The sequence below is a fragment of the Urocitellus parryii genome, chromosome 1 (genome assembly GCF_045843805.1).
Source record: "Urocitellus parryii isolate mUroPar1 chromosome 1, mUroPar1.hap1, whole genome shotgun sequence".
NCBI classification, from domain to species: Eukaryota; Metazoa; Chordata; class Mammalia; order Rodentia; family Sciuridae; genus Urocitellus; species Urocitellus parryii.
This window is the reverse complement of record NC_135531.1, coordinates 109,045,799-109,070,631: the sequence shown is the minus strand read 5'-3', so window position 1 is coordinate 109,070,631 and position 24,833 is coordinate 109,045,799. Positions and strand designations below refer to the sequence as shown.

Genomic DNA, 24,833 nt, shown 5'->3' with positions numbered 1-24,833 from the left:
GCTGGGGTTTTGGTTATTTGCCTTCCCTGCCATGGGCCCAGCTTGCTTCTCTCCGACTATGTTGTGGAAGAGAAGAAGACTGGTAGTAAATTTACCATGGAGAAATACTAGCAAACCTTCTCTGGCTACTTGTAGGAGATGTGTCGAAACCACAGTGAGGCTTGTTGGGACAGTGTTCTACTGGATGTTTCCCCCTTCACAATAGGAACTTAAAGGAGTTAAGGGACCAGCAGTCTGCCTTTGAGGAACCAGGCCATCCATTCATTTTGGTGCATGCTGGGTACTGTGGGCATCAGTGGTGTGACAGAAACACTTGGGCCCCATGGTGCATTGACTTGCAGCCCTATACTGGGGCCGACTCCATGTCCATCAGTGTCATCATGCTAGCATGGACTCGGTTCCCAGTAAGCTCTTTCTTTCTGTGTCTGTCCATGGACTTCAGGTCATTTGTTACAGGAACAGTGATGTTTCTGGGACACTCTACCCTGAACTCACAGGGTAGAAATGGGTGAGGGCCAGGCCTCCTGGGTTCCAGGTATGCTTCTGGAACACCAAGTTTGCATCAAGATGGGTCCTGATGGCCACATGACAAAGTCCAAAGGCACTTGGAGGCATGTGGCATGACCACTTGTCCCTCTTCACAGCACAGGGTGGCAAGGCCCTTCAAGGAATTGCTCCTCTGAGGAGCCTGGCTTGGACTGACACTGTGTTTGTTTATCTAAGACATTTTCAGAGCATATTCTCCTTAAGCTTGACAGCTTGTTTACAATGGGTTTCTGCCGGAGGGCAGTTTCCAAGTGCTGTCAGCTTCTGAATTACGGCTCTTGCCAGGGCTGCTCAGTACAGCATTTATCTGGGAAGGAATTATTCTATATTCAGTAACCTATTGCTGAGCTGACTCCACAGCACGTTTTTCACACCAGTCAAAAGGGAGAAATGCCTTTCTTTCCTCCTGCTACTTTGCATTTTATAGAGGGCTGGGGAAAGGTAGGAGTGGGGGGTGGGGAGGGAAGTCACAGGGTGACAACCTGAGCCAGCACTGTGCTAGGTGCTTGGATATATGTTCTCAGGTGTTATCCCACTTAATCTTCATAATAACCACTGACCCAGGGGTTTTCAATTATTTCTTCCATTTTTTTTTTTTTGTATAAGAGGAAGGATGAGAGGTTAAATATCCTATTTGAGTTACTAAGATATTAGGATGCTAAATCTTAGATTTAAACACGGGGCCTCTGGATTCTAAATGCATGCCCTTTTTACTATGCAGCACCATCTCTCAGACACATTTCTGAAATGAAGTATGTTCTTCTAAGGCAGCCTAGTCTAAGTACCTTTTCCACCCAAACCTTCCTTTCACCTGAGATAGGAGATGAAATAGGTTCACATCCATTGTTCCCTGCCTTCCCACTTTTCCTTCTTGTTAGGAAAGTGTGTGGCTTTACAAAGCAAGTTTTCAAAAAGACCTTAAATTGGTTTTGAAAGCCCAGCATGTAGGTCTCACCTCCATCCATCCTTCATCACAGGAAATCTTCTAAGAAAAATTACAGAGCAGAAAAAGTCTAAATATGGCAAAAACTTATACATAATTATTATTTCCCAAAGTATTTTCCTAAGTATTCTTCCATTTCAATCTTACAACATGAGGGGAAGTTGGCCATATAGTCATTACTGCCACCCCCACTTCATAGAAGGGGCCCGTGAAATTCAGAGAGGTAAAACGACTTTCCCAAGATGGTGTAGTCAATGGAAAGATAGATGTAGTTAGACTATTTAATTTCTTATTTCTAACCATTCTTTCATCACAATAGAAGCTTCTGGATCAGCTTCATTGCTTGATTCACAATGAAGTAGGACACTTCGGAAGCATGGACTTTTAAGGGAGGTAATAACAGTGTCATCTGGGATTTCATTAACCTGGAAACAGGATATCTAAGTTAACTGGAAGACTCAGATAAGTTCTTTGCATTAGAAAACTCCCAGCTTACCAAGGCTCAAGTCATGTCCCTCTTCCTGAGACTAAAATGTGTCCTCTTGCTGTCTGAACACTCTCCTGGGAGGGGCCAGACAAGGCTGGCAGAACCACATGATGAGTAAGAGGGAAATGAGCAGGGTCCTTGGAGTAGCAGCTGATGGAGACACAGGGAGGGAGGAAGTGTGAGCCTGAGAAGCAGCTTCCACATGCTGACACCGTGCTATGGGATATGGCAAGGTACACTTTAGACAGGAAACACCGATTGAATAACAATGGAACGTGCTCAGATTAGAAACGAGCAGGCACAAGAGAGTAATGCCAGGAAGCAGGGCACCGGGTTTCTGAAAACATTCAAGAGGAAAGTGACGTCCTTCCCGCAGCTCCCACAGGGAAGCATTAAGAGAGAGCAAATGTTGTACTTTGTGGGTGCTGCCAACTGTGCCTGAGCCATCAACTTATTGCATAAAGTTAAAAGAATGAAAAAAAAAGATGTTTAAAAATTCTTCCTCATATACAGCAGGAACACTTATTGGGAAATGGCTTTTCTTTGGTGGCAGCTTCTCAGCTAGATAAATTAGTGCTTTTATGGGCAGCAGAGTCAATATCCCAACACAGGGAATAATCATCAAGCAAAGTGCAGCTCCACGTCCAACAAAGACTTTAGGCTGTGTTGGGACATAAGAAGAAAATAACCAGCAGGGAGGATTCATGATCTGTGCAGGCGGCGGCAGCAACAGCGGCCAAGTGCATCATTCACAATATACTATAATCCCAGCAAAAGTGAGAAACATAAACAAGAGAAGGAAAGTGCCATTTCTCATAACAGGAGGAGTCCGAGACTACTGGAGGAGAGAAATGTCCTAGGTGCGTGTCTTTGATTGATGGATGCTCAGAAGTTGGTCTTTTTCTTTATTTGTTCTATTCTTCCTTGTGGTGCAAACCCACGCACACATGCATATACACTCACATGCAGAAATACATCAAATCACACACTTTGTTCAGCATTTGAAGGTCTGTGCTCTACTGGGCAGGTGAGATATGCTACAGCTGGGAGGCTGGCAGCTCCAGCTGGCCTGAACTCCCAGTCATGGGCCATACTTACTAGTGTCCAAAAGAGGTAAATAGTGAAGAGTGCGACAGTGAGTGCAATCAGTCCGACGGCCTCGAGCCGACTACTAAAGTGCAGGTGGTCCACGGCGCCCCGCAGGCACAGCCAGCCCGAGATGGTGGCCAGTGGGGTAATAAACAAGAAGCACACCATGTCTCCAAACAGGGTCCGCTTCTCATGCTGGGGGCCAGGGTTTCTGAGCCACTGCCAGAAAAAGGGAGACAGAAAAAAGCAAGGGAGAAGGTTAATGCCAGTGTAGAGTGGGGACACACTGTTCTGAATTGTTTTTGCCCTCAGAATCTGGGAAAAGGCACTTCTGACCTGTTCTGAGATAAGAAGGAAGCATTAAGAGCTCATTGTCATGCCTCTTCCCCTTGAATAATAATTATTATGGTAATAATAACAATGATAGTTTACAATGTCCTTGTTGTAGCTGACTTGCTTTTTGTGAAAGAAATTCAAAGGCTACTATTCTGAATCATAGTGATCCCCTGTGGAAGGCAAGGTAGAGAGGGTGTACTTTCTGAAGGTGCTGTGGTTTGGATGAGTGTCCCCAAAGAATCAGATATAAAGGTTTGGTCCCCAGGTGGAGGGTTGGAGAGGTGCTGTGAACCTTCAGGAGATGAGGCCTAGTGGTTAGGTCATTGAGGTTTTGCCCTCGAAGGGGACTGTGGGACTCCAGTCTGATTTTTGTCTGCTTCCTGGCTCAAGATGTGACCACTCAGGTGGGCACAGTGGCACATGCCTGTAATCCCAATGGCTCAGGAGGTGGAGGCAGGAGGAATGTGAGATCAAAGCCAGCCTCAGCAACAGTGAGTGAGGTGCTAAGCAACTCAGTGAGACCCTGTCTCTAAATAAAATATGAAATAGGGCTGGTGATGTGGCTAAGTGGCCAAGTACCCCTGAGTTCAGTGCCTGGTACCAAAAAACAAAACAAAACAAAACAAAAAACAATGTGACCATTCATTCTGATGCATGCTCCTACCATGACATGCCACCTTCATCGGAAAACCAAACTGATGGACAGGATCTTGGACTTGAACCTCTAGAATCATTATCCAAAATAAATTGTTTTTCTTTGTAAGTTAATTGCCTCAGGTATTTCATTGTAGTAATATAAAGCTGACTAATACAGAAGGTGAGGAAGGCTGGCAGCCTCAGATGAGGGTTAAGAAATTTGGTCATGGGGCCAAAGCCTTGACCCTGGGACTATGTGCAGAGAAAGGTTAACTCAGCAGGCCTGGGTTGTTCAAACTCTGTAAATCCCCAAGAAAGGCTTGGTTCTGGAATGGCTCCTAAGAAAAGAACACTGAGTCTTTGTAATTTCTACCCAATGAGAGCTTGAGGCCTTGAGCCACACAATACCAGTTTGATCAGAAAGTTCTACTAATAATGTGCTTTAAGTTGAATGGCTGTTTTTGTCTTAGGGGTCAGGAATCTCAGCACCTGTGATCCGTATGGGTATTGTGTGCCTATGGGACTAACCCAATAAAAAGCCTGGATACCAGGGCTCAGATGAGCTTCTTTACCTGTACTATCACAAATTGTTGCTAGAAAAATTAAGTATTTCCATGTGATTCCACTAGGAAATGACAAATGGAAATTTGTGCTGGTTTCTCTCAGACTTTGCTCCAGGCACTTTCTTCTTCCTTTGCTGCTTTTAATCTGTGTCCTTTTGTTGTAATAAACAATAACCATGAGTATAACAGCTCTTCTAAATCTTATGAGTTCTAGAGAAACTTGAGCCTAAGGGTGGTCTTGGGGACCCTCACACAGAATGAGACTCACCTGACTCCATGAACTCGGTAATGCGCCTTTCTTGGCTTCTAGGACCCTGAGCCTCCTCAGTTAGGAACCCCTCTGACATCCTGATAGTGCTACCATCTTGAATGAACCAACCCCAAAGAGGATGAGGAAAACTGCATGACTGTTGAAAGACCAGAGATGAGAATTTCTGTAGGAAGGGAAACAGAGTCGTTGTCTTCCCACTTGGTAACTGCTGAATAACTGCTGAAATGCTTCCCTTGATCCATTTCTACAATGGATTACAATGTCATCCAAAGCTTACATACTATTGTCAGCACAAACTAATAATAGCCTTGTGAATTTTCCTTAGATTAGTGTTAACATACAATCCCGATAACTGGTATCACTATTGTACTGTCCATGTAGTAATGGCAGAGCCCCAAAAGTCCTGAGAAGATATGAGATCAAACAGATGATGGGATGGGGTGGGACCCACTGGTGGACTCTGTCTACCATCTTGTCTCCACCAACAAACAGGTCCCAGCTTTGTCTGTTCTGCTGACACATTGTTGGTGCCCAATGGGAGCATGACAGGCTGCTAGAGGAGACACACCAAGTAGGCAGGGCAGCAACTCCTGCAAAACCACTGGTGGGAGGGAAAGGACAATGATGGGCATGACAAGGGCGAGTGGACCAACTGGAAAGGGAAGGGATCATGATTCTCAAGGACATAAAGAGGAAACAGAAGAGCTGCAAAGAGGGCAAACAAGTTGAGGAAGGGTTGATGGAAGCCTCATGAAATGAGCAGAAGAGAGAGGAGGTAAAATGCTCAGAAGCAAGTTGGCTGGGCAGGATCCTTCCCCGGATGTTTGGATCCCCAACATACCAACTTCCAGGGCTAACCTACCAAAGATGTGCCAAAGAAGTCAATTTCAGCTCAAAACTGGACATGAATAAATATTAAGACACAGATAAGCAGCTGTTGACATGTTTGTGAATATAAATACAGCATTGTTAAGTATTTAATATAAATACAAAAATTACCAAGTACAAATATATTGACCTTGCCCTGTGTTGTCACACTGCCTCAGAGATTTCAGCAGCTTCAAAGAAATTCAGAGAGCTGTTATTAATTAACATTTTCTTGACTAAATACAAGGAATAGCGCCATGAAGTGAAGAGCAGAAATAGGGCATTATTATCCCAATTTTACAGAGACTCAGCAAGGTTAAATGATTGCTCCAGGTGATTCAGAGGCTGAACTGAGGAGAGGATCAGGATCTCTCTATTCTTATTCAGATGTGGTATTAGTGAAATATTTGAAAACTGAAATTGCAAGACATTAAAATTCTTAAAATGAAGGTGTCCAAATTGTAGCAATCCAGTTCCCTCAGAGTTTGAATTTTCCCTGGAGGCAGAAGGAAGTTCAGGCTACTCACCACTATGCCTCCATTTTATAGAACACAGTAGGTTCTTAATAAATTTGCCACATATGTGCACAGGCACACTAACCTTCTGGGCTACAGCTTCCGTTCTTTTTCTTTCTCCTTTTTTTTTTTTTTTGGTGGTACTGGAGATTGAAACTAGGGGTGATTTACTACTGAGCCACATCCCTACTTTCCCCTTTCCCCTTTTTAAATTATGAGACAGGGTCTCACTAAATTGCCAAGGCTGGCCTTGAACTTGCCATCTCCTACCTTAGCCTCCTGAGTCACTTGGATCACAGGCGTGTGCCACCAAACCGGCCCTTCCTTTTTTTTGCTTGGGAATTTGGGACACATTTTATTAACACTAATGCAATACTTATCTGCATTACTTATCTTGATAGGGCCCAATGCAATGATTCAGTTATGGAAGGAGATAATTATGAATCACTATTTACTCCCATGTAAAATAAATGTGCAGAGGCTGAGGGTGTAGCTCAATGGTACAGTGCATGTTTAGTATATATGAGGTTCTGGGTTCAATATTCAGCAGACCCTAAAATAAATGTGCAAAAGACATGCTAGAAATTACAATAGCTTGTTCCAACTTTCTGATTGTTTTCTATTGGGGGCAGCTTACTCCTTTTGTTGTTTGTTGCTAGTCATGTTTAGGTATGGTGTTCTTAGATACTATTATATGAAATCTGTATTTTCTTCAGAAGCCTATATGTTACTTATTTCTCATACAAATGCAGGCCTGTGAACAATCAGAGGTAATAATTGATTTCTGCACTGTTAGTAGGATTGTAAATTAGTATAACCACTATGGAAATCATAGTGGTTGTACTAATTTAAGTTCCTTAAAAGCCTAGGCACATGGGGCTGGGGATGTGGCTCAAGCGGTAGCGCGCTCGCCTGGCATGCGTGCGGCCCGGGTTCGACCCTCAGCACCACATACCAACAAAGATGTTGTGTCCGCCGAGAACTAAAGAATAAATATTAAAAAAAAATTCTCTCTCTCTCTCTCTCTCCCTCTCACTCTCTCTTAAAAAAAAAAAAAAAGAAGAATAAAATGATGTCTTTTGCAGGAAAATGGATGGAACCTGAAAACGTTATGTTACGTGAAAAAAGCCAAACTCAGATAGTCAAGTGTTGTTTGTTTTCTCTCATATGTGGAAACTAGAGAGGAAAAAGGAAAAGAAAAGTGGGGTGAGACAGGGATCTCAAGAAAATCAAAGGGAGATCAGTAGAGTAGAGGAAAGGGACCAGGAGGAGAAAGGAAGGGAGGAAAAGGGAAAATACTGGGGAATAACATTGGTCAAATTATATTGTTATATCATGTGCATGTATGGATATATAGCAATGAATCTCATCACTATGCACCAATAAAAAATAAGGAAAAATAATCTCTTGTTAAAAAAAACCATTGTCCTGAGCCATGGTAAGGACTACTGACAAAGTACCTAAATACCTTGGATGTAGGGTATTTATTAAAGTAGAGTAAATTAGATTACAGTTTCAATTTCTAACAATATGAAATTATCTGAATAAATTATGAAATTTACTTAAACTAGAATACCATATAGTAATTTCAAGTGATAATGTGCATTTAATATTTATTGACAAGATATATTGCTGAGTAGAAAATAAATTCTTCTGGACAGAATGTGTACTTTGATCCTGTGTACGTAATGATATATTTACACAGACATAGAAATTTATATTTACATAGATGTAGTATATTTACACAGACAACAACCAGGGAATACTTGGCAAAATAGTGGCTATTTTTGGTGGTGGTGAAGTTATGAGTATACTTTAACTTTTTTGGTACGTATCTTCTTATTTTTCTCAAATGAACATGAATAATTTGTGTAAATATATGTGTGTGTGTGTGTGTGTGTGTGTGTGTGTGTGTATCCTTCGTCTATGTAAATCGGTAATTTTATAAAATTTTCTTAGGCTGCTGTTCTGTTCTTTGTTAATTCCTTTACCAAACTACAATGAGGTCTAATTTCTGGGTACTTAATCTCAGGTACATTATCACACATTTTGTCCTAATTAGTAATAAAAAAATTGATTTCTTCAATTACTTTTCTATTACATTTCTGGTTATTATATGTCTTCTGCCTCTCTTATTGGTTATACTTAATTATTCAATGAGTATCATAGCTGTTCTGTAGTAGTCCCCATCTCCTGAGTTCTCAGTAAAGGGCAGGCACAGGTAGAAGGTCGGCTCATTTGTGTCCGTCTTCCTGTTGGGCCCCACCTGTATAACAGTGGTGTCCAGTATAGCACCTGCTGAATGGATGACAACAGCCTGTATCCGAAGCCCTTAGTACAAGCCAAGAATTATCTTACATGCTATATGTAATAATTTATTTACTCCTCCTCCATAATCTTTAAAAGGGGTATTATTATTAGCATCATTTTATAGATAGGGAAAATAAGGCCCAGGGAAGTTAAATAATTTGTATAAGATTGGCCTTGGCTTTGGTCTAGATAGTTCAGCTCCAAAGACTGTGCTCTTAACCACTATAGTACATTATCATTTTTAGTAAAAAATGGGATGGTGGGTGGGTGGAGGGAGAAGGGATGATCATGTTCTTCACTGTTCTTATCCCTAGGAGAATTTTGACTCACTGTGGTTCTCTTAGGATGATACCAATTATTTCATCCTGCCCCTTGTGCATAGCCATTGCAACTAAAATGCCACTCTTAAAGAGCCTTTAGTTTAACCTCAGTCCTCATCTTATACTTGGTAGTTGGCTGTATTCTAAAAGCCAAGGTTAAGAATATAAATTTGTATGGCATCGTTCACCAGGCAGGCCCACCCATGTGGCTGCCAGCGCTCTGTGGGCAGCCTAGGCCATCCTTCCTGCCTCTTATTCTCTTGTTCATCAAAAACATGAAGCAGACAAAGATCATGCTGTTGAAAGCTCTGGCAGTGAGCTGCCTATTTTTCTATAGAGGTTTCATTCCAATCACTAACTTGTTCCTGAACAAGGAGGTTGATCTATTCTTGGAAATAAGTTCAACAACCAACCAACCAAACCAAACAAAAGCCCCAATGTAATTAGCAGGGCCTGAACCAGTTGAGGGAATTAAAGCAGCATTCTACCACCAATGACACAGCATCATTCACTGGCTGTAAATGTGCATTCAAGGTAAGCAGGCACCAGCCAGACTGCTTTCGGGGTGCGTTGATTGTGGCTTCCATCTAATTACAGTGTCAATATGTTAAATCCCTTACTGGAGGGTCAGGTTGTGTGGGGTGGTAGTGGTGGTGGTGTGGTGCTACAGGACATTAGATTCTGCCTTCCAGACTCTGAGTCAATCAGTTTAAATCTCTAAGGTGGACAGGACATCATGCAGGTCAGTTTGCACTAGAACCAGATTATACTCTGGTGGCTAATAGCTCTCATCGATTATATCCTTCCCCATGAATCTCCTTAATGAGAAACCATCATGAGAATGAAAGAAACTGATAGAAGGGAAACTATAACAAATTTATGGAGCTGGAATTAAAAAAAGAGAAGGTATGGCCTCACAGTGTTTACTCACTTGGGTTTATCTGCCTGAGTGTCTCCTGTTAACCAGACACTGGCAGAGTTATTAACAAGCACTTGCCTTTCTTGGGCTGGGTCTTATTCTGGAAGCCCAACACATTCTGCACTAACTTGCATTGCTTGTCTGTGGTGCTGGGATATGAAGAGGGCAGTGTGATGATCAGGAGGAAGTGACAGGTTCTTACATGATTTGAAACAATGCTTTTCAGTTAACTGAAACAGAGCACAGAACAAAACCAAACTCCTCCCAGTGTTTAAATCCCTGAATTCCACAGTCTGTCAGTGAGCTTCCAGGACAGCTGGAGTCACACAGAAAGAGATTCTGACTCCAGGGGATCTCAGGAGATGCTTGCTCTAGATATCCATCAAACCGTGCTTGAAGCAATGCACCTCACATGAAAACTTACCAGAGGATCTGCTCATGCACTGGCTTTGCTCCAAAGCTCTAGATGTGCATATCCAACAGCCCATTCAACATCCTCATTTAGATGACTAATAGACTACTCAAAATAAATCTGCCCAACACAGAGCTCTTGATGTAGCATGTAACTCACAACCCTTAATTTCCAAATCTACTCCATATCAGTGACAATGACAACTCCACCCTCCCATATGCCCAGGCATTCCTGTTTCTTTTCAGTCTTACCCCACACCTCAGTAAGTCCTGCTGGCACGACCTTCAACACACATCTGCAGTTCATGTACTTTTCTCCCACTGCTACCATTCCTGTCTAGGTCACCATCATCTCCTACTTGGAGGCAACAGGTTCCCTGCACCCATCCTGGTCTCCCTACAGTTCAATCCTAAACCAACAGTCAGAGTGAACTTGTAGAAATAGAAATCACATGATGTTCCTTCTTTGATCAAAATTCCCCAATGGTTAGAATGAAGTCCAAACTCTGGACTGACTCTGGACTGGCCTGATCTCATTCCTTCCCACCACTCTAACCATGCCTCCTACTAGCTTTCCCTTCTTTTTTTTTTTGGTACTGAGGATTGAACTTAGGGGTACTTAACCACTGAGCCACATCCTCGGCCCTTTTTATATTTTATTTAGAGACAGGGTCTCACTGAGTTGCTAAATACCTTGCTAAGTTGCTGAGGCTGGCTTTGAACTTACAATCATCCTGCCTTAGCTTCCCAAACTGCTGGTGGATTACAGATGTGTACTACCAAGCCTGGCTTCCTTCGTTTTTGTCTGGTACCTGTGGCTGTTGCCATATGGAGAACAGGCTTTGCCCATATTCTTGTACAGCTGGCTCCTCATCATTTAGGTCTCAGCTCAAATAGCCCCTTCTCCCTGAAAGTGCTCCTTACACTTGTGAACACCACCCAGCTGTATTTTCTCCAGTGCACACACTATTCTTTGAGAGGATGCCATTCATTTGTCTGTTCACTTGTCTGCTTACTGTTATCACTTGAGAGAAAGCACCACAACAGCAGGGGCTTCATTCTTACTCAGCTTTATTTGTCTTGACCTAGGAACAATGCTGGAACATAGTAGATGCTTAATGAAAATGAATGAATAAACAACTGAGTTGCTAGCGGCCCTGGCCAGAAATGAACTTATAATATTACTTAGATGAATTAAATTGATCGGAAAGGAGAGATTGCTGGTGTGTAAACACCAAGTTATCAAGTTCATTGCTTTTAGCCTTCTACACTAGAGAAAGCATTCCACACATATATTTGTTTTCCAAGAATCTATACATTGTTTTGTTGCTACTAGGTGAAAAGCCTGTAGTTTCTATTTTTTTTTCTTGAATAAAAGGACTGTGGCATATTATCTTTCCTTCCATAGGTCATGAAATTGCCTGAGAAATCTAGTAAATTTCTAAGAACCTTTGACTGTTTCAGTTACTATTTTTTTTCCCTAGAAGAAAATTACCCTGAAATATTTGAGGAAAATACCAAATGTCCTTTTTAAAAATTATGCAACTCTGGTTTCACCAAAAACCATGTGTTCAGGGCTTATCATGTGCTAGTTTTACTGAATTTAAAAACCTCAGATAGTGTTATTATTCCCATTGTATCAGGATATTAAGGCCCAGGGAGGTTAACAATACTTTGTTCAAGGTTCCATGGTGGAAGAACCAGTATTTGAAACCCCCAGCCTAATCTCTTTCAGGGTTTCCTTCAGTTTCTTTTATACTACCTAAAATCTTAGTCTTAGATAAATTTGGCGAAGTTGCTTTGTGCAGGGAATAAACATGGGTTTGGAAGCAGGAGATGAGACACAGCTTCCAATTGCTGGTTCTCCCAAATGCTATGTGGCCTTTATCAAGTTCTTTCATCTCTGTAGGGGAGTTAAAAAAAAAAAAAAGAGAGAGACAGTTTCCTTGAAGTGAGGAAGGTACAGCTTTGAGGGAAGGACCCTTAGTCTCTAATTGTCATAGTGATGCCACAGAGCTCTTGAGTTTCCCTTTCAGCTCAAAACATCAGTTCAAATACAGAGTACATGTATCATCCTTCAGACCAACCCTCTTCGAGCCTGAGGCTTGTGGACCTACTTGCTTACTTGACATCTCTCCATGTGCACAATACACAGCTCAGACTTTACAAGGTCCACGATGGAACACTGGATCCACCATCCACCAAACCTATTCCTCTCCTGGGTGGGGCCATACCTGCATGTGGCTACAGAAACACCTTGTGGCTCTTATAAACAAACTTAGTACCATCCTTACTTCTCCCTTTCCACATCCCTCTGCCCCAATATTTCAAGCAATCAGCAATTCCTATCATTCTTCCAGCATATCTTGAATATGTTCACATCTCTCCAATCCCACTCTTTTCCACGAACCCCTCATCTTTCTTCTGAACCACATAATATTCTCCTTACTTTCTCACTCTTCCATTCCTGTTACCCTAAGGCCAGTTTCAATAAAGCAGCAAGATACACCATTTCTCTTGCTTACAGTTCCACATTTTCTACAAAGCCCTGGATGATTCAGTCTTAGGTATTTACTTGTACCCTGTAGTCCACAGAGCTCTAAGGGATCCATGGTAGGAGTCATAGCATTTGTAATTTTGGATGAGATAAGAAAAAAAAATATCATTCTTATTACCACCACTTCAAACTGAAATTTAGCATTCATGGGAGTTGAGGAAGGGAAGAATAAAAGTTCACTGTATGTATTAGCCTGGTGAGGTGGTGCACACTTGTAATCCCAGTGGCTTGGGAGGCCGAAGCAGGAAGATTGTGAGTTCAAAGCCATCCTCAGCAACTCAGCAAGGCATTAAGCAACTCAGTGAGACCCTGTCTCTAAATAAAATACAAAATAGGGCTGGAGATGTGGCTCAGTGTTTGAGTGCTCCTGAGTTCAATCCCTGGTGCCCCCCCCCCCCAAAAAAAAAAAATAGTTCATTGGATTAGACAAAGGTAACTGAAGGGAAAGGAGAGGGGGATAGAAATAGGAAAGACAGTGAAATGAATCAGACATAACTTTCCTATGTTCATATATGAATACATGACCAATATAACTCTACATCATGTTAAACCAGAGGAATGGGATCCTAATTACAATAAGTTATATTCCATGTATGTATAATATGTCAAAATACATCTGCTACCATATATATTAAAAAGAACAAATTAAAAAATGATCTAAGAAAAAAAAAGAAAAAAATTTAGCATTCTATTGAATTATGCAGAAAATCTCAGTGGAGTTAGCAGTTCCTGTGACTCTGTCACTAATAATCACATATATTTTATATCACATTATTACTGTTACGGATATTTTGAAATCTTGCTACTTCAAAGTTGGGTATTATACTGGCCACAAAATATGTTAATAATGAAGCACTTATATTTTATACTGAAACTTTGTCTTTTAAATATTTTGATATCTATTTTATTTTATTTTTTTAAAAATATTTATTTTTTAGTTTTCTTTGTTTGTATGTGGTGCTGAGGATCGAACCCGGGCCGCATGCACGCCAGGCGAGCGCGCTACCGCTTGAGCCACATCCCCAGCCCCTTGATATCTATTTTAATGTAATTGATTTCCTTTTGTGTTCCTATGCATTTTATTTTATGCAATTAAAAATATGATTCTGAGAGGAGCTCCAGAGGCTTTGACAGACTGCCAAAGGGTCCATGACAGAAAAGTTTTAAGCACCTCAAATCCTGCTCCTTTGATCTCTCACACTCATCTGCAGTGTTTCTTCCTGTTTCAGAATACCAAAGAAGTTCCTGCCTCAGAGCCTTTGTGGAGGCTGCTCCCTCTGCTTGGAACTCTCACCATGACTGGTTCCTCCTCCTGGGTCATATTTCCACTTTCTATCACTTCTTCACAGGGGCCTTCACAAATCACCAGACATATAACCTCGCCCCAGTCATTCTTTACCACAACAACTTGCTTTAGTTCCTTTATAATTTTAACTACTGTCAGACATGATCTTGCTTGTTTATTTACTTATTCCTTTTTTGCCTTCCTCCTTAGCAGATAAACTCTATTAGAACATGACATTCATCTGGCCTGTCTATAGCTACATTCCCATTTCTAAAAATATTGAATTTATGCTTGATAAAAATTAGCTGAAGAAACAAATCCTTTCAAACCAGAGAATCACTTTGGGCAGAACTCAGATGAGTATAACTGAAAAACATACATATGTATGTAAGATCATGCACTCATACTCTTCCCAGAAAATATACTAAAGTACTTTTTGCTACCTGTGCATACATTGCAGTTGCTCTGGCATTCACAGTTGTGATTTGGCTGAAGCATAAGTCATATTCAAGAGCACCCTGGAGACTTGTGACACTCCCTGGAGAACTCAGGCCAATAAGCCAATTAATGGGCTTTAATGTGTCAGATATACTGTATTTGTGACTGGAAACATTATAATACGGCTCTAGCATTATTTAAATAAGCACTACACACATCTACACAATGGTTTGAAATTTTTCAAAGATTAGATTAGCGGCACAGCAGGATTAGATGGCAAAATAATTTCACATATTCACTTGCAGTTTCAGATATAAGCAAAATGGGAATCATCTCTATTTTAGATCATCACTGTGTAGAAGTGATCACAGCCAAATGGAGGTTGCTTATCTGAAATATGAGAATATAGTGCAGAATTATGTGGCATATGTGATCAACGTAATGCCGGAAATATAAGAAGAGGAGATAAACAGCCAAGAGAGGATGAACAAGAAAATACAAATTTCCATGAGAAAATTGATAAGAAAATGTACAGTGCGAAAATAGAAATTATTTACTTTAGGAATAATGGATTCATACTGTGTAGTCTTTTATAATCACAAGTAAAAGCTCCCACTCCCCAATCCTGCTTTACCTTTACCCTTATTGGCCCCCTGACCATCCAGACCACACAATTACTGGTGTTCATTGTCTACTCTGCTGGCCTGTTGTTGGAGCTCAGGTTTCTGAAAATCTAATTACCTCCAGCAGAAGCATGGATTGTGGGGTTAAGGTACCAGGGCAGTGTACCAAATGATAGCCCTATATGGAACACTGCACAAAAGATAAGAGTATAAGAAATGACACAAAAAGGATAACAAATTCTTATTTTGATAATTGGGGATGAATACAGGAATAGAGAGGCAGAAATAAAATTCAAAGCCAGGTCCTCAAAATGCAGGAACTGCATTAAAAATCTGTGTCCCTCAGGAATAGTGAGAATGTAAGAAAACTATCCAAGTAGAATGTGGTAGAAAAATTCAATGAAATACAATACATGTGTAAGCTAGAGGACAGATGAGGCTTTCCCTCCACATACTCCCAAAGTAAGCAAGAATGAGTGGATGGGCTATAATTTCTGCTAGATGGAAAGGACCAAAAGAACAGGAAACTTTGAGTTTCATGACTTCTCTGGTTCACATTTTTCTGCCAAAAAGATACACAAATATTTAAGAGGGTCTTGTGGACACTGAGCACATCCTAGCAATGAGTAGATTTGCACTCTCTCAAGGCTCCACTTAAGGCCATGACTTTAGTTCATGAGCTGTGACAGTGGTGGCACCTCTTTATTTTTGTTTGAAACTCTGTCCTCAAATTCAAAGGGAGCTTTTCCATCACACAAACAATTTGGAACATGCTATGTATTCTATACTCACATTATCTAAGCTTGATTTTCAAGATTTCAGACACACCTATCATTAGCTTCCTCAGATCTAGGTTAAAGAATCTCTTAGGGCTGGGGCTGGGGCTCAGTGGTAGCGCACCTGCCTGGTATGTGTGAGGCACTGGGTTCGATTCTCAATACCACATATAAATAAATAAAAGTAAAGATCTATCATCAACTAATTTTTTTTTTTTAAAGAAGAATCTCTTTCTTCTTGTCTAGCCATCCACTTTCACTTCTTCTCTGGAGTTCCTGGATATCTTTATTGGGTATGGTACCCAGAATAGCAGACTACTAGGGGAAGATAAATCCTTCTATTACAGGACAGGATAACACTATTTCCATCATATTTCTTATCTTGATTATGTTCTATGTGGCTCAGTGGTTCAGTGCCTCTGAATTTAATCCCCCGGTACCAAAAAAAAAAAAAAAAAAAAGTTCATTGGATTAGACAAAGGGGAATGAAGGGAAGGGAGGGTGGAGGATAGAAATAAGACAGTAAAATGAATCAGACATAAATTTCCTATGTTCATCTATTCCTGAGGTCACAGCCCTCATGATACAGTCACTTCTCAAAGCCCCCACCTCTGAACACTGCTGCACTGGGGACCTAGCCTTTAATATATGAGCTTTTGGGAGACACCTAAGATCCAAAGCCTAACATCATTCTTAAGAGGTAAGGGGTAACAGCTCAAATAACATTAGTCATGACACGGGGAACTGGCACTTTCAGAGGGACATGCAAGAGACTGGCTGGATGAACAGTTGCTGTCTGTGGGAAAGTTCTATTCCAGCTGGGAGACACAGAGATATTTTGAGCTTGAGTGATTCTGAAACATACACCCTCCAGGTGTCTCCATGACAAAACCAAGCCAACCATGGAAGAACTCGAGTTAATAACTAGCCCAGTCTCTGTATATGTGCACAACTGAATCACCAAATCTTCCTTTAAGACTAGCAAATCACACCCTTTGTCATGGTGCACATAGAAGTATAATGTAGTCTTCTCATGGAAGAGGAAATTGGCAATGAAGTGATGATAGCTTCTCTTACTTTTCAAGCTTAAGATATATTAGAGCATAGAAAACACTTTTTAAAAAAGTCTCATGTCCCTTTATAGTTACGTAACTATTTTTCTAGATCAGGGGTCCTTGATATAGAGTGTAGGGCTTCAGAAGACCTGACACCCCTCTACCTCTCTGAACCTGTATTTGACCACTGTATGTCTGCATTTCAAGAGGAGGGAGTTCAAACTTTTATCAGATTCTCAAGCATATCTGAGACCCCGGAAAGGTTTACAGTCACTGTTTCAGAGCATTTCTGAAATAGCTGAGGATATTCCTTGGTCCATCACAACTCTGAGGTTTGATGAATTTGAGAATATGGGCAATAGGATTTGATTGCCTTCTGTGAATCATTATTTTTCCTTAGACCCTGTTTACCACCCCACCTGAAGTAGAAAATCAGTCAGGAATAAAATGTAAGATTAAAAAAAATTAACTGTATAGTTTAGATGGTATAGGACAGTAGAATCAAATTAAAGTAATGGGCCTAAAGGAAGAAAAGGGTCCTTGTTGAATAGGAAGGGCAAAAATTCAGATAATATTAAAAAAATCAATGTACAAATGGTTTTACATAAAGAGTAAGAAATGAACATGGTTTCATTACGTAAACTGTGATAGGGAGAAAGCCAAACCTCAAGAGGGGAAGAAACCATAGACATCCCTGTGCTAGTTTCCTCATTTCTAAAATGGAGGTGTTTGTACCTATGAAAAGGAGAGCATTAATGAGCAAAGAACCGCAGCACAGGGCTGGGGATGTGGCTCAAGAGGTAGCGCGCTCACCTGGCATGCGTGCGGCCCGGGTTCGATCCTCAGCACCACATACCAACAAAGATGTTGTCCGCCGAGAACTAAAAAATAAATATTAAAAATTCTCTCTCTCTCTCTCTCTCTCTCTCTCTCTCCCCCCCCCCTGTCTCACTCTCTATAAAAAAAAAAAACAAAACAAAAACAAAAAAAACGCAGCACAGGTGAAGGCCTCAGGAGGTAATAAATGGTAGTAGTAGGAGGTGTATGTTAAAGTAAATAGAAGGTATCATTATAAAAAGTATAATTGTATTAATGAAGGTTAGGATACATTTTCTATAAAACCTGAGACTGGAGCTTGCAAACTCTATGTTAAATGAAAGAAGCGAACTGCAAAGAACCACTTCTTTACAGGAAGTGTCCTGAAAAGGTAAATCCATAGAGATTAAAAGTAGATTAATGGTTGCCCAGGGATGGGGGTAGGGAAGTGGAGAATAAAAGCTGAGGTGTGTGAGGTTTCTTTTCAGGCTGATGAAAATGTTCTAAAATTGATTCTGATATGGTTGTACAGCTCTGAATACACCAAATGCCACTGAGTTGTACACTTAAAATGGGGAGTTGTGTGATATGGTAATTATTATATCTTAACAAAGCTGTTAAAAAAATCTGACCCTGGAAAAGCCTTTGGTTAAAAAAACATATGAAGCATCTTGTCAATTTTCCTAGGGACCGCCTCCCCCTTCCATCTTGCACAAATTCCCTTATACAGGTATTTCCTTTTGCTTTGCCACATCTTCATCTAACAGGGTGATTTTTCAGATATGTACCAGGTGTGTCTTACAAGCAGCTGAAAAAGGGTATATCCTGATAAATGAATGACTTCTGGGGTTCAAGTCATAGATTTTAAGCAGATGAGTCAGTGTTCAGAAAAATATTGGAGCCATTTATTACTTCCATCTCTTATGACTTTACTCCCATCACTGCTGGCTGTGTAAAGTAAACAGCAAGCCTTTGCAACTAGGCGGATTGTGAGGAAGAGCTGCATTATTTTCTAAGATGGTGGCTATTTTCCCTTCATCTCCCAATTTCTGCTTTTACTGATTCTTCTAAGATTGAAGTCCTTAAATGTCTATAAATTCTATTTTACAACTTTCCTGCTGCTCCTACTTGCCCAGATTTCATATTAACTATATTAGCCACTTTTCCTCAAAGTCCTAAAAGATTTTGAACCTCACTACTTGTTCCAACTTTCTATTTCTAACAGCATTGCTGGAGGTGAAGCAATGACAAAATAACAAGTATAAAATATTTGTTTTCTTCTCCTAATCTGACCTCAATTGTCACAAACAGATCCTTATACATTTTCATAAGCAGCACATCTAAGGATTAAATTTATTTTTCAGAATCCCAAACTAAACCCTTAAGAAGTCCTCCCCTTTTCGCATTATAAAAGCACAACATAACTTTCTTCTCACATATCCTTCACAGTGTAAATCTATCTCTCTAACTCAGTAATAATGGATTGCAAAGAAACAGTTTTATCCAAGACAATCTCACAGGGCCCCTATCTCTTCAACGGTGGGGGGAGGCAGTGACCAAGTATGGCACCCAAATATATGATGGGGGATGGGGGAATGAAAAGGAAGACAAAGCTGGTGGACTGAGAGATCTGATGGAGTCTCTTCTTATTTTTCCCCAAATCTGCTGCATCTGTCAAAGACAGCAAAGCGAAGAATGGAGACAGTTATACAAATAATTCAAAGGAAAAATCAGTGTTGTCCTTTATGGGTTACAAAACAAGGATTACCAATCTGAATGACTTCAACGACAGTCTTTAAAGAAATTTACCTCACAAGTGTGTTCAGCCACATTATGAGTGATTAACCTTTACAATCATTCACGAAGGAGTGACAAGGCTCTTAACAACTTTTGAGTTCACCAGGCTTCCTTATAACATCTCTCCTTTGGGAGAAATCTCAGAAGATATTGGTGACATAATTACCCAGTAAAATAAAAACTCAAATGCAGAGAAAGAGTAACTGACAAGAAGACAAAAAGAAAGGATGGGTAAAGTCTCTTGGAAACTAAGAAAGATTTTTGGCTTATCATAGGCTGTTGTAGCCCAAAGTTTTTTTTTTTTTCCAGTTATACTACAGTATAAAGAGAATCATTATATCTTTTTAGAGCAGTTTTTATTTGCAGCAAAATTGAATGGAAAGCACAGTTTCCATATGCTCCTTGCCCCTATCTTGAGTATATTCTACTCAAGTATCATCCCACCAGAGGGGTACATATGATACAACTGTTGAACCTATGTTGATATCATACTGAATAGTGTCAACTGCCCTAAAACCCCTCTGTGTTCCACCTATCTATCCTTTCCTCCTCCCTAACAGCTCTGGAGTTAGTAGACAAAATCAATGCCAAGAGGAAACCTGGGCTTTCATCTTAACTTTTTTCACTCTCCTCTTCCTGATATACATCTTGTCCAGTGGAAAGGCTGGTAATTGGTAAAGAAGTCCTTGACTCTGTGTGTGCACACATGTGTCAATGAGCAAAGGAAGGAAGAAAAACCAAGAGGCAGAAAGGATGAAGCTAAGTTCTGTGTTCTGAATGTTTGTGTCTTCCAAACTTACATGTTAAAATCCTGTCAGCCGATAGTATCAGGAGTTAGGGGCTTGGAGAAGTGATTAGGTCATGGGGTGGAGCCCTTATGATTGGGATAAGTGCCCTTATAAAGGAGACCCTAGAAAGCTAGCCTTTCATTCCAACATGTGAGGACACAGCCAGATGTCAGCAGCGTGCAGCATTGAAGAGACCTCACCAGAACTGGGCTGTTCTCACACTCTGATCTTGGACTTCACAGCCTCCAGAACTGTGAGAAGTAAGTTTCTACTGCTTGTAAGCTACACAGTTTATGGTATTTTGTCATAGCAGCCCAACTGAGCTAAGATGCCAGGGAGAGTAGGAAGAATGTGGACCCTGGAGCCACACAGATCTGGATTCTTTTTCTTCCTGTCCTTTACTAGTCTTAAGGCCAAAAACATTTAAGATTATTCTAAAGTGTGACTTTAATATGTCAAAATCATAGTTTTCTTATCTACAAAATGGGATTTCTTTGTCATTATAGGGATACTTGAGACATTGAAGTAAGGTGATTACATGAAGTGTACAGCATGTAATATTTCCCTTTTGCCTACGAAATGGGTAAACATAAAATTCAAGAAAAAAATAGGGTATGAACATCTTAAAGCTAAAAATTGATGGATTCAAAGTAAATGAATGCCACGGGACTAGAGTCAACATCCATGACTATTGTGGAAAATGAAATTCTTAGCACAAAAGGTGATAGCAGGGTGCCATTCATAGAGGACCACTGACCACCCACTGAAGATACTTCTCCATGTCACTAATTTATATAGCAATACAAATGACCACATTCATATTGGCAATATCTAATGCATATTAATAACTATTAGGCAGAATTGAACTATAATGATGTACTGTTCACAGTAACTCACAGTATTATTTTTTTTAAGACTGTATGTTCTTTCTTCAGAGTTAAAAGTTACTTGTTGACAAAACTGAAACAGGTAAATTTAAAGAAAATAAACTCTTAACACGGAGTGCTATGTATATTCTATAACTTTGCTTCAGAAATGTGTACAGGGATCCTGCAATTTATGTCTCCCTTTGGTTCTATGAGGTGCCTGCACCTTGCACAGGGCAATTTCTGAGGGTTAATTGTGCCTTGCTATTTTAGCGGGATTCAAGAAAAAGATGATTACCAGTGGTAGTCAGTCAGTGACATTTCACTGCTTTTTCTGACTGCCCTTTACAAAGCTCTTCTGCCATCAGCCCAGGGACACCATCATCTCCACCACCCAACTCCCAAGTAATATCTTTTAATTGCCTTTCAAAGACATGAACCCCTTGACAGTCAACATTTGCTGTACTATTTGTTCTTACACTTGGCATTAACTAAAAGGGTCCAGAATCTTTCAAGATTGCCTGTCTTATTTTATTGACTTCCTCTTATTCTTGGCCAAGAAGATATGCTTAAAGAAAACCTGGGTAAATCTTATCTCATATTTGAGAATGTGTAAGGAATTACTGAGTTCCACAGACATGTTTTCTCTGCCCACCAAGAAGCTTTGAAAGCTATGAAAGGTCTGAGGCTCACAAAATGCTAACATTTGCTAGTTCTCAGTATGAGGAAACACACCTATTTGTCCTCTGTTTTTTGAAACATAGAATAATTAAAATACAGTCATGTGTAACAACTCTCAGTGTTTGGTGTCTTTGTAATTGTGTGTGATTTTATGTGTGTGTGTGTGTGTGTGTGTGTGTGTGTTTTGTCTTTGCAGGAGTTCTCAGCTGGGGCAACAAAGAGAGCAGCTACTGACTGAATCACATCCTCTTGAGAATGTGGATTCTAATGCATGTTTCAACCCAAGTTAACTGCAAGGATCAGTACAATTGAAAATAAAAGAACCTGCTCATGTAATTCTTTTTATGCAGGGAACTGGATTTTTCCCTCCAAATTAATCCTTTACCAGCAATGGATGAGCTGCAAACACAGGCACCGAGCAGACAGCTCACTTCCATCTGGCACGGCCATGTGAACACTTCAGTTGGCTTGCTTTTTTAATGAAGTGATTTTTAATGAAGCAAGCTGTGAATTTAATAGATACCTTAAAACTGCATCTTTGTAGCTAAGCTTTAAGTAATGAAGCAACTGCCAAATTAGACACCAAAACCAAGAGAAAAATTCAAGGCTGAACAACTGCAGGATCAAGGATTGCTGGGGTTCGGTCATCACTTGTGTCACCTCAACTGCTGACACAAAGGCTGGTGCTACAAGTCCATATGGAGGCAGTGTGCTCTGATGGAAGCCCACTCAGTGACCTTGTCAGAGGTCAAGGAAACACTTGGCTAGCACCAGAGCACACTCAAGTGCTAGGTAGAGTAATCATAGTTATTCCTAACACTGTCCATGTGAGTACACTGTCTCTTACATTTACCTTGATTTTAAATCAACCCTTTCAGCTTCTTGTAATGTGGGGGATAACAAGAAGGAGATAATTAGGTTCCGTCTATAATTCCCTAAAAGAAAAATTTTTTAGAAAGAAATGCACAGAGAACTCCTTTAAAGGTGGGAGAAATTATCCAATTCAGGAGTCTCACAGGTCAATAGTAGGCAGTGGGAGCCAGGGAAGAGGGCTGAGGGTGGGGTGAGCAGCAGGCAAGGCCTGGCAGGACGGAGGAGTGCACGAACCACCTAACGGTCTTCTCATTCTTTAAAAGAAGTATCCACCCAATAAAACACGTCTATCACATGCTACGATCATGGTCTAGCCACCTTATTTGCTAGGCTGCACTCACAGGTTGGAGTGAAAAAAGAAGCTTATTTGCCTCCCTATGAGGAATGCAATAGTGGGCCTCTCGCCTGTGCATCTCCTTGAATCAGTTGATATCCTTTATGGTATAATTCCCTAATCACCCTAGTGCTGTGAGAGTTTGTTGATGAAAGTGAATACTCTGAAACAAAGTTCACGTTTTTACTTGGATGAATATTAAAAATCAAAACCAAATACACTATAATAAGAGTTCCTGACCTACATCCAATACCTATTTATATATCTCTATCTCTACATCTATATCTATATATCTATATTAGGAGTTAAGTGAAGTCTTGAATCTATTAAATAGCAAGTGTCAAGTGGTTTCTTTGTGTGCAGTTCTCTCTGCTTCATGGGCACTTTCTCTCTGTTGTGTAGCTGGAGATTATACTGAATCCAGGGCACACTTCACAACTATTTTCTTCTAGTGACTTCAAAAAATTCATAAATAAAAAAAGTTAGGAAAAATCCTTAATCCTCATCTCCCTGGCTTTACTTTACATCCTATTATTCTGGGTAACTGATATGTATGAAAACACTCGGTTTCAATTTAGCTAAACCTCTGACTCGCAGAGAACAGCTTTTAAATTGTTCATACAATTCTTATCAATCAGCTGGGTCTGTGTAAAGGAAATAGGAATATGGAAATCTAATCACCCCCTCTGTGAAAAATCACCACGTCTCCCTCATCAGAGGAAGATCAGAGCCTAGAAAGCCTGCTTTCCAGATTTTCACTATTTCCTGGCTGTTTCATTTTAATCACAACATTGTTGAGCTGATCTATAACTTCATGGGTTTTCTGGGCCAGGCTAGGAAGCTACCGACTCATGTCTCAGGGAAGCCTAGTGGCACTATCCCATCACTAGAAAGAAATGTTACCAGCATGCTATTTGCACATAGCAAGATGGGGTTCTTTGCAAACTGGTCAATCAGAAATGCAATCATGGCAATAGGCTGTAGTTGGGGCACACATTTTGGGGGATGAATCATGGTATTTTTATTGGCTTGCCATATTTTACCATTTGTTATAAAAGAATGGTATCAGAGTTCACCTTACAGAGAGAAATGAGAAAACTAAAAATGAGCAGGAAGGAGACCATAAAACCACCCAGGCTGGTCATTCAGTGAATCCTTTTATGGTTAGTGGATATCTATTTACTATGTTCTAGTGGGTCATTATTCTTGGGGATAATTCATCTTACAAATTGCCACAGGGTGCAATTTTCCATCATCAACAAAAACCACGTAGCCTTCACGAGAGAAGCTAGCTGTGGAGGTAAGAAATGCATGTCTGTTTTAACTGCTCTTCCTTTTCACTGTGTATGTTTTGAATGCTTTCAGGCTTTGCATGATTGGACACAGACCTTATGAGATTTGCATTAGCTGGACGAGGACAGAAATTCATCCACATCTGACTAAACTAGATGACTGCAGCGTAGCTCTCTTGGGTTGAAACCAGCTCTTGTTTTACCGGCTTACGTTGCAGCAAGAAACTATTTAGGGTATAAAATTTGTATGCAACCACCAAAAGAGACTAAAAACATCCTGGCCATATGAGTAAGTAGGCAAGGTAGGTAAGTAGGTAGAGAGGTAAGCAGACAGACATAAAATCAACTTATTGAGACATAAATTACATACCATACAAGGTACCTATTTAAAGTGTAGATTTCTTTTTGAGGGGCATACTTGGGATTGAACCCAGGGGTG

The 24,833-nt window shown here is 40.4% G+C and overlaps 1 protein-coding gene across 1 annotated transcript in view; it reads right to left on the bottom strand.

Annotated features, from left to right (window-relative positions):
- Marchf3 (membrane associated ring-CH-type finger 3) overlaps positions 1-24,833 on the bottom strand; it is a 142,322-nt gene that overhangs the window by 2,994 nt on the left and 114,495 nt on the right. Inside the window, exon 4 of the mRNA XM_026413834.2 lies at positions 3,075-3,284. Within this exon, the coding sequence (XP_026269619.1) occupies positions 3,075-3,284 (210 nt within the window). The remainder of the gene's footprint in view (positions 1-3,074; positions 3,285-24,833) is intronic.